A 20914-nucleotide genomic window follows, 5' to 3' on the forward strand; every position below is an offset into this window, starting at 1 on the left:
TGGGTTTATTTGTTTGTTTTTCTTGTGAATCTGCTTTAGTTCTTTGTAGATTCTGGATATTAGCCCTTTGCTAGATGGGTTAATTGCAAAAATTTTTCCCCATTCTGTTGTGCAATCAAATTAGAACTCAGGATTAAGAAACCCACTCAAAACCACACAACTACATGGAAACTGAACAACTTGCTCCTAAATGATGACTGGATAAACATGAAATGAAGGCAGAAATAAAGATGTTCGTTGAAACCAATGAGAACGAAGACACAATGTACCAGAATCTCTGGGACAAATTTAAACTAGTGTCTGGACGGAAATTTATAGTAATAAATGCCCACATGAGAAGCGAGGAAAGATATAAAACCGACACCTTATCATCAAAAGTGAAAGAGCTAGAGGAGCAAGATCAAAAAAATTCAAAAGCTAGCAAGTAAAATCAAAGCAGAACTGAAGGAGATAGAGACACAAAAAAACCCTTCAAAAAAAAAATCAATAAATCCAGGAACTGGTTTTTTGAAAAGATCAACAGAATAGACGAACTGCTAACCAGACTAATAAAAAAGAAAAGACAGAAGAGTTGAATTGATGCAATAAAATATGATAAAGGAGTTATCACCACTGATTCCACAGAAATACAAACTACCATCAGAGATCACTACATACAACTCTATGCACATAAACCAGTAAATCTGGAAGAAATAAACTCCTGGATATTTACACCCTCCCAAGACTAAACAGGGAAGAAGTTGAATCCCTGAATAGACCAATAACAAGGGCTGAAATCGAGGCAGTAATTAATAGCTTACCAATCAAAAAAAGCCCAGGTCCAGATGGGTTCACAGGCGAATTCTACCAGATGTGCAAAGAGGAGCTGGTACCATTCCTTCTGAAACTATTCCAAACAAAACAAAAAGAGGGAATCCTCCCTAACTCATTTTATGAGACCAACATCATCTTGATACTAAAACCTGGCAGAGACACAACTAAAAAAGAAAACTTCAGGCCAATATCCATGATGAACATCAATGCAAAAATCTTCAATAAAATACTGGCAAACTGAATGCAACGGTGCATCAGAAGGCTTATCCATCATGAACAAGTAGGCTTCATCCAGGGGATGCAAGGCTGGTTCAACATACGCAAATCTATAAACGTAATCCATGACATAAATAGAACCAAAGACAAAAACCACATGATCATCTCAATAGATGCAGAGAAGGCCTTTGACAAAATTCTACAGCCCTTTATGCTAAAAATTCTCAATAAACTAGGTATCGATGGAATGTATCTCAAAATAATAAAAGCTATTTATGACAAACCCACAACCAACATCATACTGAACGGGCAAAAACAGTATGTGCTTTTTAAATGACTGGCTTCTTTCCTTAAGCATAGTGTTTTCAAGGGTTATCAATTTTGCAGCATGCATCAGTACTTTATTTCTTTTTACTGCTGAATAATACTCCATTGTACCATGTGTTTTTCTCAGCACAGACAGAGATAGGATGCTGTTCCACTGTATTCTCCACAGCCAGACAAATTCAGTTTGTCATGTTTCTAGAAAAAGGTGACAGTAAGTAAATATTGGCTGAGCCTTACAGGGGTGGCAGCTGTATTTAGAAAGCAGCTTTTTCATGAGAGCCTTTATTCACTCAGTTCTCTTAGTCTATTTAGTATTTCTGACTCACAAATGGAAGTTATTCTATTTTGGCATTCTTTCTCTCTTTCTCCTGCTTGGTCTCTACTGGCTTGCTGTGTTAAATTATGCAAGTTACTGAAACTCTGTTTGTTTAACTCTTGCGTGCTCTATAAAATAAGCCCAGTCCACTCTGCTTGTTTGCCAAAGCTGTTTGGAGACAATTTTTCATATGATATGCATCATCAGCTCCCACAGAAGGCAAAAGGAATTTGATGTGTGGGGGTAGTCTGGGATCCTATCCAAAATTAGTGCTCATCTGGAAGAAATATGGAAGCCTGATACTTGCTTACTGCCCTTTTAGTTATATTCACTTACGCTTTTCCTCTAAGGAATTTTGAAAATCTTTATCTATTTTGTGGTTTTTTTCTTTTCTTTTCTTTTGAGACAGAGTCTTGCTCTGTCACTCAGTCTGGAGTGCAGTGGTGCCATCTCAGCTCACTGCAACCTCTGCTTCCCTGGCTCAAGTGATTCTCCTGTCTCAGCCTCCTGAATAGCTGGCATTACAGCTGTGTGCCACCATGTTCGGCCAATTTTTGCATTTTTAGTAGAGACAGGGTTTCGATACATTGACCAGGATGATCTCAAGTGATCTCCTGGCTTAGCCTCCCAAAGTGCTGGGATTACAGGCATGAGCCACTGTGACCATCCGTGTGTGTGCGTGTGTGTGTGTGTGTGTGTGCGTGTATTATGTATAAGATGAGATAAAGCTTAAAAAAAAAGATTGCAGTAGAAAAAGTTTTCTGATACCCTCTATTGGACAACTGTGAACCAAAGAGAGTAATCTGTCTGACGTAGCTTTGTGACTTGGGAAGCGATTACCCATAACATTCAGAATTCTCTTTATTTTACCCTGAGACTGACCTCTCCAGACTCTAGGTTGGGATGTAAAATTCAATTAGATTTAAATTTTCACTCATTTACTTACGCAATATGCTCTGTGCTGAGTGCTGAGGAGGATGCAAAAAAATAAATAAATAAATAAATAACACAAAAAGATGTTAGGAGCTGTGCATAAGACAGATGGAGCTAAACCCCAAGAGAGGCGAAAACATAGATGCTCAAGGAGCAGAAACCAGAGAAGACATTTCTGCTAGGTGGGGTGACAGATATGGTTACCTGGGGAAGAAGAAGAAGAAAGAAGAAGAACGAGAAGGAGGAGGAGGAAGAGGAGGAGGAGGAGGAGGAGGAGGAGTGAAGGAGGAGGAGGAGGAGTGAAGGAGGAGGAGGAGGAAGAGGAGGAGAAGGAGGAAGAGAAGGAGAAGGAGAAGGAGAAAGAAGGAGAAGAGGAGGAGGAGGAGGAAGAGAAGGAGAGCGAGAAGGAGAGCGAGAAGGAGAAGGAGAAGGAGAAGGAGAAGGAGGAGAGATTTGAGACAGGATCTTGCTCTGTCGCCCAGACTCCAGCGCAGTGGTGTGATCACTGCTCCCTGCAGCCTCCATCTTGTGTTCTAGCAATCCTCTAGCCTCAGCGTCCAGAGTAGCTGAGACTGCAAGTGAGCGCCACCAGGCCTAGCTAATTTTTTTTTTTTTTTTTTTTTTTTTTGTAGAGACAGGGTTTCACCATGTTGCCAGGCTCATCTCGAATTCCTGGCCTGAAGTGATCCACTTGCCTCCGCCTCCCAACATATTGGGATTACAGGCAGGAGCCACCACCCCCGGTGAGATTATTCTAAACTGTGTAGAACTTTTAAAAGTGGAGACAGCAAATAGCATGTAAACGCTCCCTGTGAACTTCCTTTGGGTGGTGAGGTGCATAGTAGTAGTCTCAGGTGTGTGAAGTGAGCTATGAGAAATAAACCTGAAAAGATGGGATGGAGACCTTGAAAATTAGACTAGGGAATCTGTTCTTGATCATTTAAGCAAAAGGAAGCCAATGAAAATCTTTGGCACACCGTACAGCAAAACTGCTCTTAAGGAAATGAACCTGGCAGGAAGATGAAGGGTGGATTTGCAAGGGGAGAGACTTCAGGCTGGGAAACCAAGGGAGGTTGCTGCAATAGTACAGGCAGAGGGAGTGGAATGGAGGTGACCTACCGACGCAGCAGGCTCTGGAGTCTCGCAGTGCGGACGTTAGAGGTACCACTCGGGGACAGAGCTCCCTCCTGGGGCAGGGTCTGGGAGGAGCTAAAGTTATAGCCACACCTCCGATGACGCCGGGTGGCCGGCTGTAGCCTTCTATTGGCTACGCTGGCCGCCAGTCCGGGAGGAGGCCGTGCCCTTCCCCGCCCTCTCCCAGCTCCGCTTGAGGCGGGCGCGGGCTGGGAGCCCGTGGAGCCCGGGAGCCAGGCGCGGCTGGGATATCGGGCGCTGCGGCCGGGGACCCGCTGCTGAGATAGGCAGGTGAGAAGGCCCGGGGCCGAGGGCTGACCCCAGCGTCTCCGCCACCCTGGGATCCCGCCCCCTCGAGAGCGCGCCGTCCCGAGGGGCTTGCGGGGCGGAGGTTGGGGGCGCCGGGCGGAGCGGGCGAGCGGGGGGCAAGGGGTACCGAGCGGGCTGGCTCGGGACCCGTCGCTGCACCTCCCGCTGCAGCCCCGAGTTGGCCCCCAGGTCTAGGTGTCGCCGGGAGAGGTGGGCAGGGGGCGATGGCCGGCGGCCCGTCGCGCCCTTGGGCTCCCTTGACGTTCTGTTTGGAAACACCGGGCCCGGGTTTCTGGAGCTGCGCGAGCGGTTCCGGGGGCGCAGCGGGGCAGCCTAGGGTCCCGGCGCGGAGGGACCTGCGCGGCTGGGGATGCCGCGCTCGGCTTCGGCTTCGGCTTCGGGAGCTCCACTAGGATCTCCGGGGCGAAACTTTAAACTCAAAACTTTAAAGAGGCATTTTGTACACCTCGAGTTGCTGGTGCGTCAGAGCACCCTGAGGTGACCTACCCTGAAACCACTGTCCCTGAAGTTAGTGGGGCGCTTTTAAAGGACAGCACTTTTTAGCCGTGAGTTTTGTTGTGCGAAACGCTGTGGAAATAGAAGTCGAACGGTTTACATTGGAAAAGTTCTGGTGGTGGGCTACCTGAGGGTCACTGCTTTCTTTGTGAAAATGCCAGTCTTGCAAACCCGGCCCGCACAGCGGTGTGTCCCAGAGGAGTGTGCAGTGAGGAGCTCTGCTGTTCCGGGCAGTGCCACCGACGGGCAGGCGTTGCCCAAGTGGGGCTAGGTTCTGGTCAGAAGGTTCCTTAAACAAGGCATGCTTCAGTCTCGTCGAGAAACATCTTTTACACACACACACACACACACACACACACACACGCCCGCACACACACACACACACGCACACACGCACACACGCACACGATTACCTAGCCCAGTTAAGCTGTCCCTTAAGAGGCAAAAACTAAAGAATATCATAGAGGCTAACCCTGCGCTTCATCAGGGTAAGCCTAAGTAGAAGAATTCTTTCATTTCTTTTTCTTTCCTTTTTGGGGTTTGGAAGAGAAACAGGAAGTCAGAGATTCAGAGAAAAGAGCATTCACTCCACAACTGTAAACAATTTATCTTGTGTCAGTAAATATTTCCAAAAGTCACTGGTGGTATTTGGAACACCAAGACTTTTTCCTGTACCCTGAAGTGAAGATAGATTACTTTCAAATTCAGAATCTAGATGTGATAATTTATTTATTCAGCAGTCGGTTATGTTATATAGTTATATATACCATCCCAGTGTTACATAGTTCTGTAACATTAGTGGTAGTGAAGGGGATGGTGGCTATTGTATAAAATTAGAATTTTTAACTACCCAAGATGGTGCATAATACAACTGTTACTTTATACTTGTTAACTAACTGCAGTTACTGAATGAAATGAGGGAATCAGGTGTCTAGATCTCAGTGCAGACCATCATCCTACCAATTTACTGTTTTGTCTTTTTTTATTATGGCCCTCAAATAGGGAATATAGATGTTAAATGCTGATTTAGTAATATTCTTAAAGCTTTGGTACTTCACAATAAAATATATAATTAACATAACTAAGTATGTCTAACTTTGAATTAATTTATTGTGTCATTAACATAGCAAAGTACCTTCCAGGTAAGATATATGTATAATACTTTTCATATTTGAGGTTAACAGTTACCTCTTAATTTTTTGAGCTAATCATGAAATTCTTGGCAGGGATAACCACAAATAATGGATCCTTTGTAAATGTGGTTCTAGTATACATCTATTTAAACTGTGACTTTTTCTTTAGTCATTTGTAAATATGTGATTTTTAAAATTGAGATCTTAATATAAGACATAAACTATAAGATTTATCCTTTTAAAGTATACAGTTCACTGGGTTTTGGTATACTCACAAGGTTGTGTAGCCATCACCAATATCTAATTCTAGAATATTTTCATCACCTCAAAAAGAAACCAGATATCCGTTGTAGTCAGTCTCCACTACCTTCTCCTCCACAGCCCTTGGCAACCACTAACCTACTTTCTGTCCTTTGTATTTGCCTATTATAGACATTTCATATAAATAGATTCATACAATATGTGGCCTTTTGTGTCTGGCATCTTTCACTTAGCATGTTTTCAAGACTCAACCATGACTATATTAGTACTGTATTCCTTTTTTATGGTTGAATAATATTCCATTGTATGGATATACCACATTTTATTTTTGAGACAGAGTCTCACTCTGCCCAGGCTGGAGTTCAGTGGTGCAGTCTCAGCTCACTGCAACCTCCACCTCCTAGGTTCAAGCAATTCTCCTGTCTCAGGCTCCCTAGTAGTTGGGATATAGTTCTACACCACCACATCCAGCTAATTTTTGTATTTTCAGTGGAGACAGGTTTTGCCACGTTGGCCAGGCTTGTCTCAAACTCCTGACCTCAGGTGATCCTCCTGCCTCAGCCTCCCAAAGTGCTGGGATTACAGGCATGAGCCACTGCACCCTGCTGGATCTACCACATTTTATTCATTCATCTGATGGTGGACACAGGCTGTTTCTACTCTTTGGCTATTATGAATACTGCTGCTCTGAACATTTATATACAAGTTTCGGTGTGGTTATGTATTTCGTCTCTTGGCATATGACCCCATCTCTTGGCATATGACCCAGCAACTCCAATGCCAAGTATAAAGTTACCAATACTTTGTATTGATATACAAAATATAAAGTTACTCCAATAACTTAACTTTATATTTACACTTTTTTATTTTTTGAGACAGAGTCTCACTCTGTTACACAGGCTGGAGTGCAGTGCATGATCATAGCTCACTGCTCAAGTGATCCTCTTACCCAGCCCTCCGGAGTAGCTGGGACCACAGATAAGCTCCCTGATGCCCAGTTAGTTTTTAAATATTTTGGTAGAGATGAGATCTTGCTATGTTGCATAGTCTGGTCTTGAACTCCTGAGCTCAATAAATTGTCCCACCTCAACCCCTCAAACTGTTGGGTTTATAGGTGTGAGCCACCATGCTGGCCTGTTTAAACTTTTGAGGACTGTAAAACTGTTTACGAAGCAACTGTAAAATTTTTACATTCTCACCAACAATGTATGAGGGTCCCAATTTCTCTACATCCTCATCAACACTTGTTAGATGTCTTTTTCATTAGAACATCCTATTTGATGTGAAGTGGAATGTTGTGACTTTGATTTGCATTTTCCCTTATAGCAAATAATGTGCCTTTTGGCCATTTGTATATCTTCTTTGGAGAAATGTCTATTCAGATACTTTGCCCAATTTTATTTATTTATTTTTTAATTTATTATTATTATTATTAGAGATGGGGTCTCCCTCTGTTGCCCAGGTGGGAGTGCAATGGTATGAACATGGTTTACTGCAGCCTCAACCTCCTGGGCTCAAGTGATCTTTCTGCCTCAGCCTCCCAATAGCTGGGACTATAGGCGTGCACCACCATGCCTGGCTAATTTGTATGTATGTGTGTGTGTATTTTTATAAAGACAGTGTTTTGCAACATTGCCTAGGCTGGTCTCAAACTCCTGAGCTCAGGCCATTTACTCGCCTCAGCCTCCCAATGTGCTGGGATTACGAACATGAGCCACCTCGCCTAGGCCTTTGCCCACTTTTTAATTCGGTTATCTTTTTTAATCGTTGAGTCCTAAGAGTCCTTTATATATTCTAGACACAAATCCCTGAGATACATGATTTGCAACTATTTTTCCTATTCTGTGGGTTATCTTTGCACTTTCTTGACAATGTCCTTTGAAGCACAAAAATTTAAAAATTTTGATGAAGTCCAATTTATCTATTTTTAATTCCTTGTGCTTTAGGTGTCATATCTAAGTATCTGTTGCCTAATCCAAGGTCATGAAGATTTATGCCTGTTTTCTTCTAAGAGTTTAGAGTAAGTTTGTCCAACCTGTGGCCTGTAGGCCACATGTGGCCCAGGATGGCTTTGAATGTAGCCCAACACAAATTTGTAAAGCATTATAAGATTTTTTTTTTTTTGCAATTTTCTTTTTTTTTAGCTCATCATCTACAGTTAGTGTTAGTGTATTTTATGTGTGGCCCAAGACACTTCTTCTAATGTGGCCCAGGGAAGCCAAAAGATTGGACACGCTGGTTTAGAGCTTTGGCTTGTACCTGTAAGTTTGTGATCCATTTTGTGTTATTATATATATATGGTATGAGGTGTGGGTCCACATTCATTCTTTTGTATGCATATGGATAGTCAGCTGTCCCAGCATCCATTGATGAAAATACTATTCTTTCCCCAACTGAATGATCTTATCACTCTTGCCAAAAATCAATGTGAGGCTTTTTTTCTGTGCTTAACTTTATTCTGTTTGTCTGTATATCTATCTTTATGCGAGTACCACACTGTGTAATCAAGTTACTGTATAGCTTTGTAGTAAGTTTAAAAATTGTAACATGTGAGTTCTCCAACTTTTTAATATTGTTATGTCTATTCTTCAACCCTTGAATTTCCAGGTGAATTTTGATCAACTTGTCAATTTCTGCAAAAAATACAGTTGAAATTTTGATAGAGATTGCATTGTGCATACAGCCTTTGCAAGTATTGCCTTCTTCACAATATTAAGTCTTCCAATCCATGAATATTCAATTTCTTACATTTATTTAGGTATTCTTTAATTTCTTTCAGTAATGTTTTGTAGTTTTCAGAGTACACATCTTGTGCTTCTGTTAAATTCATTCCTAAATATTTTTTGATGCTATTGTAAATGGAGTACTTTCTCAATTTCATTTTTAGATTTTTCCTTGCTAGTGTATAGAAAAACAACTGACTTCTGAATGTTTATCTTGTTTCCTGAGACCTTGCTAAACTCTATAGTTTTAATAGTTTTTTCTGTGGATTCCTTAGAATTTTCTATGTACATGATCATGTCATCTGTAAGCAGAGATAATTTTATTTCTTCCTGTCCAATCTAGATGCTTTTACATTTTATTGTCTTGCCTTGGCTATTACAATGTTGAATAGAAGTGGTGAGAAAAAGACATCTTTGTCTTGTTCCTGATTTCAGGGAGAAAATTGTCGGTCATTTACCAGTAAGTGTGATGTTAGCTGTGGGCTTTTGTAGATGTCCTCTATCAGGATGAGGAAGTTCCCATCTATTTCTAGTTTGTTGAATGTTTTTATCATGAAGGGATGTTGGATTTTGTTGAATGTTTTTTTCTATGTCTATTGAAATGATCGTATGTTTTTTGTCCTTTATTTTATTCACATGGTGCATTACATTGATTTCCATTTGTTGAAAAATATGTACTCTTCATGTTATTTTTTAAACTGTAGAACATAAGCAAGTTATTTTACATGCAGAGCAAAAATTAACCAATATTAACCTATTGATCAATGGGTAAATAGACTCCTTATTGCTTAAGCTAGAAGAGTATACCTACATTTCTATGCCATGATATGATAATTCAAGACTTAAAGATGCTCCTTTCAGGGCTACTTTTCATTTACTAATATTGCATCCATATTTTCTTTTCCTGTTTACTCTAAAGCTAATAAGGAGAAAAATGAAGTAGCCTCAGAACTGAGAACATGTTTGTGATTGACAGACTGTGTTATCTACTCCTAAATCATTGCTAGTAAATGCCAATGTGCATCGTTAATAGTAAAGGCCAATATGGGTAATGGAAAACATTACTAACAAGGTTAATTTCCTTAGGAAAAACCTCAGAAAGCAATGAGGTGAGGATTCTATAAAAGCAAAGAACTGAAAGGAAAATGATTTCCAGCTCTACACTAATACATTTCCTTTAAATTAAGACTAGAAGTTAGGGACATCTGCAGGCATTAAGATGGTTGGGATGCTCTTAATAAATGTTGTAGTCCTTTAAGAACAATTCTGCTGGCTGGGCATGGTGGCTCACACCTGTAATCCCAGCACTTTGGGAGGCTGAGGGAGGTGGATCACCTGAGGTCAGGAGTTCGAGACCACCCTAGCCGACATGGTGAAACCCTGACTCTACTACAAATAACAAAAATTAGCTGTGTGCAGTGGCAGGCGCCTATAATCCCAGTGACTTGGGAGGCTGAAGCAGGAGAATCACTTGAACCCGGGAGGCGAAGATTGCAGTGAGCCAAGATCATACCACTGTACTCCAGCCTGGGCAACAAGAGTGAAACTCCGTCTCAAAAAAAAAAAAAAAAAGAAAAAGAAAAAGAAATGATTCTGCTTACATTTATTTCTAATGTATTAAATGATATTGTCAGTGTTAATGTGAAAATTAATTTAAGTAAAAAACAATCTTTATACTAGGAAAGTAATCTTTTAGTGGGTTTTTAGCAGCATAAAGTTTTAAAAAACTGGTATAGGATTAGGGAGGGTGCTATATTACACTAAATACTGGGAAAATCAATGTGGTTATATTTTTAGAAAACAAAAGAATAGACTAGAATAGTATACTTCAACTGCAGTTCCATCCCAGGGTTCTGAGAGTTTTGCTCTCACAGTTCTTCATAACTGAGCCTTTTCATTCAATATAAAATTCAAAGCAGGGCAGTCCATAGCAAGGACAATTTAGAAATATGTTATTCGGCTGCTTATTAAAAATGGCCTGACAAAATATTACTAAACATTTAAAACTACTTTTTTGAATCTCAAAGCCAGAAACCATCATGCTTCCAAAATCAAGTAACACTTCAGAATTTCAAAACCCTTGCCTCTTGTCCTCCCACTTATAGTGCTTCTCCCTGCAGTTAATCTCCTCTGAAAGGAAAGTTAATATGGAAAAATCTGATTCCAGATTTCCTTCATATAGCTCATTCCAAATTGCATGTTTATATGCTTTCTCTTACACCAAATAAAAATTATGCGAACTTGTCAGTATCACAACAACTTACCCTTAAATATGCCAAAAGACCTCTGGCTTGAAAGACGTAACCTGGACCTGGCCAAATTTAGAGAGATGATAAGGAATCATTGTAGTAAAAATCTAAACCGTAATCATAGCAATTGAATCAAACTGTAATACTTCCTTAAATTTCAGAGTATGGTAAAATTATGAGCTGAGATTCAAACAGTCTTATCTGTTGCGCAGAGCTAAAATGATAACATTCCGTGTTTGTGTCGTGCTGTTATACCGTCTGCTGTTCTACTAGAAACAGCAGTAGTTCATTTGTTCCTCGCTACATACCCACAAGGAATAATCATTTGTTGTCGACATGTCACTTTTTCTGGTAAACTCAGACATAGAAAGGATAAGTAGCATAGTTGGGCTCCAGCCTTAGTCTCCTATCCCCCACTAAGTTCTTTCCATAAGCTTTTACCAGTTCTGGAATTTGTCTTAGAATTTAAAACTTGTACATGGATCTAATTATACAGTGATTAGAACGTGTATATTTAACAAAATTTAACAAAATTTCCTGAACATTAATTGTGTTGTGCTGTTTGAATTTTTTTTAAGAATAAATATGGCAGAGCTTTCTGAGCCAGAGGGACCCGTAGATTGGAAAGAACGATGCGTAGCTCTGGAGTCCCAGCTCATGAAATTTAGAGTTCAAGCCAGCAAGATACGAGAGCTCTTAGCAGAGAAGGTAAGCTTTCTCCCTAAGCTTTGTTATTAAGTGTCAGCTGTTTAGGGCCTGTTTGGTTTATATTAAATAATCTCAGTACTTTGGGGGTTTAACTTTATACAAATAATGAATATGACTTAATTTTTGTCAGGTGTTCAAAGCTATATTTGGCATATTCTTTTGCCAGTGTTAGGGTAGTTTGGACTTTAAAACAAAAAAAATTTATTTGCAAATGCTAGTGGAATATGTGAGAATTGCATATGTTTGATGAATGTAGAGTTCATCCATTGCAGAGAGAAAGCTATAATTTATTTGATTTTATTAGAGGAGTGTGACAGCTTTGATCTACTAAATGTTTATGAAAATCATATTAAAAGGATGATAGAAGAACATTTTTGATAGTAAAATGTGTTTACACCGTGTTTGAAAGATGCATCTACTTAGGAATCTGTGTTGACTAAGTTTATGTTACTAAATTCTCACCTGGGCTAGAATTGAGTTTAACATTATTATATGCTTTTCTAATAATGTAATTAGAATTTCATTTGTATCACAGAAATTTTGTGCAAGTATGTATATAAACCAATAGATTGGTTCATTCATTCATTCAGCAAATATTCTTTGAGGGCTAATTATGTGTTAGACACTGTTCTTTTTTTTTTTTTTTTTTTTTTTTTGAGACAGAGTTCTGCTCTTGTTACCCAGGCTGGAGTGCAATGGCGCGATCTCGGCTCACCGCAACCTCCACCTCCTGGGTTCAGGCAATTCTCCTGCCTCAGCCTCCTGAGTAGCTGGGATTACAGGCACGCGCCACCATGCCCAGCTAATTTTTTGTGTCTTTAGTAGAGACGGGGTTTCACCATGTTGACCAGGATGGTCTCGATCTCTTGACCTCGTGATCCACCCGCCTCGGCCTCCCAAAGTGCTGGGATTACAGGCGTGAGCCACCGCGCCCGGCCCCTAGACACTGTTCTTAATACCACAGTTACATATGTGAACAAGAAAACCTGTGTTCCTATTTCCAAGGAACTTAGATTCTAGACCTGTGCTATCCAGTACTGTAGCCACTAGCAACGTGTGGATGTTGAACACTTCAAATAAGTCTAGTTCAAATTGAGATGTGTTGCAAAAGTAAAATAAATACTGGATTTCAATGTTTTAGCATAAAAGAATGTAAAATATCTCAGCAATAATTGTTATATTAATTATATGTTGAAATGATATTTTAGATATTTGGTTAAATAGGCAATATTAAAATTAATTTTACTTCTTTTTACTTTTTAAATGTGTATATTAGAAAATTTAAAATTATACCTGTGGCTTATATTTTATTTCTATTGGACAGCATGGTCGGGATGAATGGATGAATGATTTTAGTGATTATTCAGAACTGATCAGAAGAAGTTAGAGGTGGTTTCTGAAACTCTAGTCTGGGTAATCCTTTTGGGACAGAGACTGGTACATATATCATATCTCCAAAAAAGGTCTTAAATCTTCCTTTTATTGCTAGCCAAGAATCTCTTAGTGCAGAATTATTTTAACAAAATTCAGTGAAACATCATTCAATCTAAACTTTCATGTATATCATCTCAAACTTTTGTGTTTTAACATCTTTGAGGTGGAAGACTAAGTTACCTAACTCACTTTGAGTCAAGGATGACCCAGTAATCAATCAATCAATCAATCCTGTATGTTAGTATGCTTTATTTATTGATATTAGAACAAAATTATAAAAAGTATAGCTTATAAAATCCCAGTGTCAGTATCTCCAAGTTGGAGAAGTTTTTTTCTAACATAACTTAATGACTTAATCTTTTTTTTTTTTTTTGAGAAGGAGCCTCTCTCTGTCACCAGGCTGAAATGCAGTGGCATGATCTTGTGATTTAGGCTTACTGCAACCTCCAACTCCCTGGTTCAAGCAATTCTCCTACCTTAGCTCCCTGAGTAACTGGGACTACAGGGGCACACTACCATGCCTAGCTAGTTTTTGTATTTCCAGTAGAGACAGGGTTTTACCATGTTCGCCAGGGTGGTCTTGATCTCCTGACCTCGTGATCTGCCCGTCTTGACCTCCCAAAGTGCTGGGCTTGCAGACGTGAGCCACCAATGCCTGGCCTACTCATCTTTTATCTTTTGCTGTTCTCTCTATGAAAATCATTTTCCATGTTGTGCTATGATTTATCTGGTATTTTCCACAACCGCAACTGCCCCATAAAATGATTTTTGTCAAGATCCACCAATTATGTCCTTGTTACTAAACCTTATGGATACTTCCTAGTTGTTGGCTAAGCCTCTCAGTAGTTGACACTGTTTACCACAGAATCCCTCTCAAAATTTTCCTGATTTTCTTGACTTCTGTACTCACTTGGCTTTCTTATGGACTAAATAGAAGGTATACCTACTTGGGTTCCAATTAGTTAACCTTTAAATTCTAAATTTTATGGCAACATTTCTTCTGTTCTTTAGAAAGCATGTTGTAGCAAGTTTTTCAATGAGTGCCCATTTAAAAAATAATGTAAGTGTTGTTTTCTGCAGTAATTTCTCTATTAGTAAAATTGCTTTTTTATTATTAATTTTTATGCTATTAGATAAATTTTTTTTTTTTTTTGGTCAGTGAATGAGCAATGTTAGGAATATTGTTTCAGAATTGCTGTTCTAGTTTTGGTTTTTTTACTTTTTTTTTTTTTTTGGTCTGTATTTTGTATCTGTGACATAAATTCTTTGGCAGATCTAAGAGATGGAATTATTGTGATGTGTTTTACACATTGGAAAGTAGATAAATGTGCCAAGTTACTCATGGCTTCCCAGTAAATATATTCAACACAAAAATGTGAATAAGGGTTTTCACAGTATTTTTGGTTATATTCCATTATGAAATATTTTTCTCAGGTTTAAAAATTTCTTTTGGTTTTCATCCATGTTTTAATTAAAACACCTAATATTTATTGATTTATTATGTATGTGATAAGCACTGTATAGGCATGGTTTATTTAATTTTTATAACAACTTGTGAAGTAATATATTTTACTGATTAGGAAACTGATATTTACTATGCCAAGAAGTCTTCTAAGTGCTTTAAATATATAACTTTTAAATCCTTATAACTATCCTATGAGGTAGCTACTAATATTATCCACATTTACAGAGGAGGAAACTTAGGCATAGGAAAGTTATTTAACTTGACTGAGTTCACACCAAAAAGTAAGTAATGGAGCCAAGATTCAAACCCAGGCATCCTGCCTTTAAAGCCTGAATACTTAGCCATCGCCCTGTATGGCCTTTCTAATTTACACCTTCCTTGCCTTCTCTGATATATCTAGCCACTCAACCATTCTGTCATCTATTCAGCCATGCAACATAAAAATCCACTTCTGCTTGGGGGCAAGTCCCTGTGTGTGTTAGTGTGTGTGTATGTATGTAGTAATAACAATTTATATAACATTACGTATTTTTCAAAGCACATGCTATGGCATCGCTTCTAAGTGCCAACTCAAGTCAAATGTTGCATTCCAAAGACTGGTCTGGTCCTATCCACCTCTTCAGTTTTGTGTTAGGACCAGTCAGCCCCAGGGCTTCTCCCTAAGAGTGCTCTGTACCTTCCCCCTAAATGGATGCAGGCCCAAGGATGAAGATTCTTGAACAAATACTAATTTGATTCTTCAACTCTTTGCCAGGAATTGTGGCCAACTTCTCTTTCCTGCAACAGTTCTAGTTCTTAATTCCATTTTATTGGTTCTGGCTACAGGAACCTGACTCTAAGGGCCAAATATGGTTCCTAAATCTTTACTACAACCATTAACTAATTTAAACCCTGAGGTAACCCTATGAGGTGATTGTTACTATCCTCAATCTAGAGAATTAACATTAAGGCTAAGAGTAATTGAGCGGCATGTCCAATATCACACAGCTAACAAAAAGCAGACCTGCTGTTAGACCGTAGATCTTTCAGTCTTGTGATGCAGGTAGTAGAGTGCCTGGCACATGGAAGTAACTCATTATTATTTTCCTGTGTCTTTCTGAATGGACACACTGGCTAAGTGAACAGGGAGGTGACCTAAATGTAGTGTGTGTGTGTGTGTGTGTGTGTGTGAGAGAGAGAGAGAGAGAGAGAGAGAGAGAGAGAGAGAGAACGAGAGAGAGAGAGAGAGACAGGGTCTCATTCTGTCACTCAGGCTGGAGTGCAGTGGCACGATCTCGGCTCACTGCAACCTCCACCTCCTGGATTCAAATGATTTTCCCATCTCAGCTTCCCAAGTAGCTGGGATTATAGGCATGGGCCACCACACCCGGATAATTTTGTAGTTTTGGTAGATGGGGTTTTGCCATGTTGGGGAGGCTGGTCTTGAACTCCTGACCTCAAGTGATCCCCCCCCACCTCCGCCTCCCAAAATTCTGGGATTACAAGGTGTGAGCCACCATGCCTGGCCTTAAATGTAATTACATATTGATAGCAGATGTGTTTCTGAATTTTTTAAGGAATAATATATGAGATGATCTAGAGCATTTTTATAATTAGAGATGAATTTCAATTATATATACCCTATTTTTTTTTGGAGATGAAGTTGGATAATACATGGGATCTTTTAGAAAAATTGTTTTGTACCTATTTTTTTTTCATCACAGTTTCCAAGTAACTTAGAATATTGAAGCTTGTGAAGAAAAAGGCCTTATTGAAGTCCTGGGCAAGTGCTGCTGTAAGTGGGAGAGGTCTTTAGAGGAATTTAAGGAATGGTGTTGGAAATATCCCTAGTATGCCAAATATAAACTCTTCAGGGAAGCTGAGATTTAAGTAATTTTCCTACTTTACAGTATTACTAGTTAGTTTTCTGAGTCAGGGAGGGAAAAGGGAAAGTTCCTTTGCAAGTTGAAGTGAAATGTTATTTCCTATGAGTTAGATTTTCAGTGAAAAGGAAAGGGAGAAAAAGATGAAGAATTTTCCCTTTGGACATCAGCATGGTTCATATAACCTCATGCTGCCTTTACCTGATGTGGCATTGCCATCTGGAATTTCCTGCCACTTGGCATTTCTTTTGTGAATATGATCCGCTTGAAGCAGCCTTGGATTGCCTCATAGGAATAAGACGTCCTTGGACAGCATAGCATGTGCTTTTACCCAACAATCAAGTACAATATCATGTTAACCTATTCAAATTATACATTCCCTCAGTTACTCTATTGGCTTGCCTAATATTTCACAGCACCTAATGGAAATTCTACATATACTAACAAAGGGACTATACAGGATAATTTAAATGTCACTTTTTTGGTTACTGGTTGACGATATTATTTTTTATAACAACATAAACTAATGTTTGGTGGTAGAATCCTTCATGGGGTCTGTGGGGGACCTGTGGTAGGGAACTGCCGTCCATATCAGTGGGTATGAATGTCCCATAGGATTCCACCTAAATTAACCAATCCATTAGATAAATTTATTGTATATGATCCCTTTAACAGTGAGAGGCTTTATAAGTATACAGGCTCAGTAGCAACTTTCCCTCTGCCACTTGCTGCTAAGTTCACTTTGGCTACAGAGGATACTTCTGTAGTAGTAAGTTAAGCACTAGGCTTAGAATTTGCTGCTTCATTTTGTTATTACATAATTGGCTTTTTCATGAAAGACTTATTTTTGCCCAAAGCCTGATATGGGGCAGTAGATCATTTCAGGTTTCTTTCTTTCTGTCTTTTTTGAGATGGAGTTTCACTCTGTCACCCAGGCTGGAGTGTAGTGGTACCCTCTGTCCCCCGGGTTCAAGTGATTCTCCTGCTTCAGCCTCCTGAGTAGCTGGGACTACAAGCATGTACCACCATGCCCAGCTAATTTCTGTATTTTTAGTAGAGATGGGGTTTCACCATGTTAGCCAGGCTGGTCTCAAACTCCTGACCTTAAGCGATCTGCCCGCCTTGACCTCCCAAAGTATTGGGATTACAGGCATGAGCCACAGTACTCAACCTCATTTTGGGTTTCTTTTACTGACTTAATATGGATTGGCTATGGAATTGACCCAAGGTTTACATTATGGTCTATATTGTGAAAGTAAAAGCTTACATGAATATTTTCTGCATTGCTTTTTTGAGTATTTTGCAAAGTTATTGTCCAGCTTGAATGATTATATGAATAAAAACAAATAATCACTTAAAAGCAAAGCATTACCTTTTATTCTTTTTTTTTTTTTTTTTTTTTTTGAGATGAAGTCTTCCTTTGTCGTCCAAGCTGGAGTGCAGTGGTGTGATCTCGGCTCACTGGGAACTCTACCTCCTGGGTTCAAGTGATTCTCCTGCCTCTGCCTCCCGAGTAGCTGGAACTACAGGCATACGCCACCATGCCTGGCTAATTTTTGTATTTTCAGTAGAGATGGGGCTGATGTTGGCCAGGCTGATCTTGATTTCTTGACCTCATGATCTACCTGCCTCGGCCTCCCAAAGGGTTGGGATTATAGGTATGAGCCACTGTGCCTGGCCAGCATTACTGTTCATACTACTCTTATATTTAAACTGGTTTTAAAATATTTTAAGTTTTATTGGCTGTATCTAATGTATATGTACATTAATGCAATGTGAAGTGTTCAGAATTTATGATTTGTGATACAGAGTGTGAAAATACAGTGTTTACCTTTTATCAACATTTATTCCCACATCATAATTTTTTGGAAAAATTTAAAGTCTTTCCATTCATTCATTTATTCATTTTGTTTTTCCATTCATTTGTTCAGCAAACATTGAGTTTCTATTATGTGCATGCATTATGCCTGTCTCAACCATTATTGTATAAGTAAATTATACATCCAACATCTGGAGCGCAAGCACTTAGCTTTTTCCTATCCAGTGGTAGAATTCTGTTAGAATCTCAGATTTCTAATTTAGCCTGACAGAAATCTAGACAAATGCTTTTCAGCTAAGATTTTTTTGGGGGAAGGACTCTGATTTTCATATAGTTCTATATAACTATGCACTGTGTGTGTCTGGCTTATAAATTCTATAGCGCCTGTGGTTCAACTAAACGGGCGTTAGGGAATCAAAACAGGAAAACTGAAATCCCAGCCATGTGCAAGGCATATTCGTTCTGAACATCAATTTTCTATCTCTGAAATGAGAATAACAATTTCTGTCTCATAGCGTATCTGTGAAATAATGTATTTGAAAGTTCCTGATTCCTAAAAATGAATTTGAATTTTTAAAAAGTTATCTTCTGTTCCCTGAATTATCTTTCTTTCTTCTAGGATGATTTTCTTGTTTTTATGTTTGTAATTACTTTTCAGATTGCAAACTTTTCTCAAATGTCTGATGATTTTTAGTGGTCTATTTATATTTAAGAATAGGACACCTGCAAAGTAAACTGACATTATGTATAAATGGTCAGTTGCTGGTTAGCAGTCAACCTTTTCTTTAGGGTAAGTGGTTTGGAGAGTATCTTTTGGGCGGTGAGCTCATAGATACCACAGCTATTGGACTAGTGCCCTCCAATTCATGTATTCAATTTTGTAAGAGAAGAACTTTTCAATTTTTTAGCAGGAAGTAAATGCTTAGCTGCTAGACATTTGGCAGGTGGGGATAAAAGAAAAGGTTTCTAGCAATTTGTTGACCCTAAGGGCCACAAATTTTCCATTAATAACTATTGTTTTCAGTCTGACATATCACTCCACCTCTAGGTCTTTACAGGGCTCTGCAGGGCATTTTGCCCTTAGGAGGAGGAGCTCAATATTCTCCAAGCCTTATTCTAGGCTATGCTATCCAGCACTCTGCTACACTAAAAATAGGGGCATTAATTGACTCTCTGCATATTTAATGGTAAGCTGGTCCTTCACCCCCAACCTCCTTTTTCCCACTTTGCTCCTAAAGTGCTAGCAGCCACCCTTTATTTTACAGGAGAAGATAGAAGTCTCTAGGGACTCTTAAGAAGGAGTCTAGGAGGAAAGAAATAGTTACGCTAACATCAGTAGTTCTCCAACAGGAGCCCAGCCAGAACACCCAAGGTTAGATTTCCTAGTCAACAAACTCCACATATGTGTACTAGTCAGCTTTTTAGTTCTTCACCCTTAAACCTAAGTACTGCATCATGGGCAACCAGACATCTGAAGAAAGCTTCTAATATGAAAGATAGGGAACAATCAAAAAAACCTGCATTGCCTATCCAAGGAAAAGTAAGCAAAACAAAATGAGCAAAACTCTATCATTTAATATTCTCAGAGAGAAAGGAAAGGATAATGCATCCATGAAACAGGGAACATTCAGAGAATAAATAAGGGCTCTTAGAAAATCAAAAACATGGTAGAAAAAATGGCAACCTTAAGAGCAGGTTGAAATATAAACTTAAGGAAAGTTCCTGGGAAGTAAAGCAAAACGTTAAAGAGATGGAATACAGGAGAGAAAAGATGAGAAGTTTAGAGTTCCAGTTCAGTATGCCCAAGATCCAAGTAATAGGAGCACTGGAGGGGAGAAAATCAATGAAATGACACAAGAAAGTTTCCTAGAATTGAAGCACACAACATTCCAAGTTGAAAGTGTCTAGCAAGCACCTACCATAACACATAATATAGTTTCTACCTCAAGGTACATCATAATGAACGTTTAGAATATATAGATCAGAGAAAAGACCTTGCAAGCATTCAGAGAGAAAAAACAAGTCGCAAACGAAGCATCAGGAATTGAAACAGCTTCAGACCTTTCAAAAGCACCACTAGAAATTAGAAGATAAGGAAACAATGTCTTCAAAATTCTGAAGGAAAATTATATCAAACCCAGAATTCTGCACTGAGGCCAATTATGAATTTTATTTGAAGGTAGAATAAACATATTTTGAAGACATTCAAGGCCCTATGTAACTTCTCTGAGGACTCTCCAGAAGGAGTGCTTTATTAAAAGGAGGGAGGAAACCAAGAACGAGGAAGGCATGGGATATAGGTAACAGGAGATTCTATATGAGAGAAAGCTGAAGGGTCTTCCCAAGAAGGCAGCTGTGCCAAGGCAGAGAAGGGAGCCGGTTGAGACTGGCACAGGTCAGAGGTGCTGGGAGTGGCTTAAAAAGATGAAATTTGTGGAAAACCAGATGTGAATGAACAGACACTGATGGAATTTGGAGTTGAATTACTGATTCGTTCATGAAAAGCTAATAAAACAACAAGACATTTAACTCTAGGGGAAAAAAGACAGGAGGGAACGGGAAAGGAAAAAGTCCACATAGTTCTTTTACATGGCTCTGCATGGTTCAGCTCTGAATATCACACATAGCTACAATAATACTAATTCTGAATAATGGTTTGACCAAAGGTAAGCTATAAACGTATTGGGGGAATGGGA

At 39.2% G+C, this 20914-nt stretch overlaps 1 protein-coding gene across 3 annotated transcripts in view; it reads left to right on the forward strand.

Moving 5' to 3' along the window:
- The first annotated feature begins 3942 nt into the window (after window positions 1-3942).
- Window positions 3943-20914, forward strand: part of PLEKHH2 (pleckstrin homology, MyTH4 and FERM domain containing H2) — a 139311-nt gene continuing 122339 nt past the window's right edge. For all 3 annotated transcript variants that reach the window (XR_012516917.1, XM_003926764.4, XM_074396592.1), the window contains exons 1-2: window positions 3943-4030; window positions 11509-11638. Coding sequence is in view for 2 of the 3 variants with exons in the window: in XM_003926764.4 (XP_003926813.1) it covers window positions 11516-11638 (123 nt within the window). In the remaining variant the exon portion in view is untranslated. The remainder of the gene's footprint in view (window positions 4031-11508; window positions 11639-20914) is intronic.

The sequence above is a fragment of the Saimiri boliviensis genome, chromosome 1, assembly GCF_048565385.1.
Source record: "Saimiri boliviensis isolate mSaiBol1 chromosome 1, mSaiBol1.pri, whole genome shotgun sequence".
In the NCBI taxonomy this organism is placed as follows: Eukaryota; Metazoa; Chordata; class Mammalia; order Primates; family Cebidae; genus Saimiri; species Saimiri boliviensis.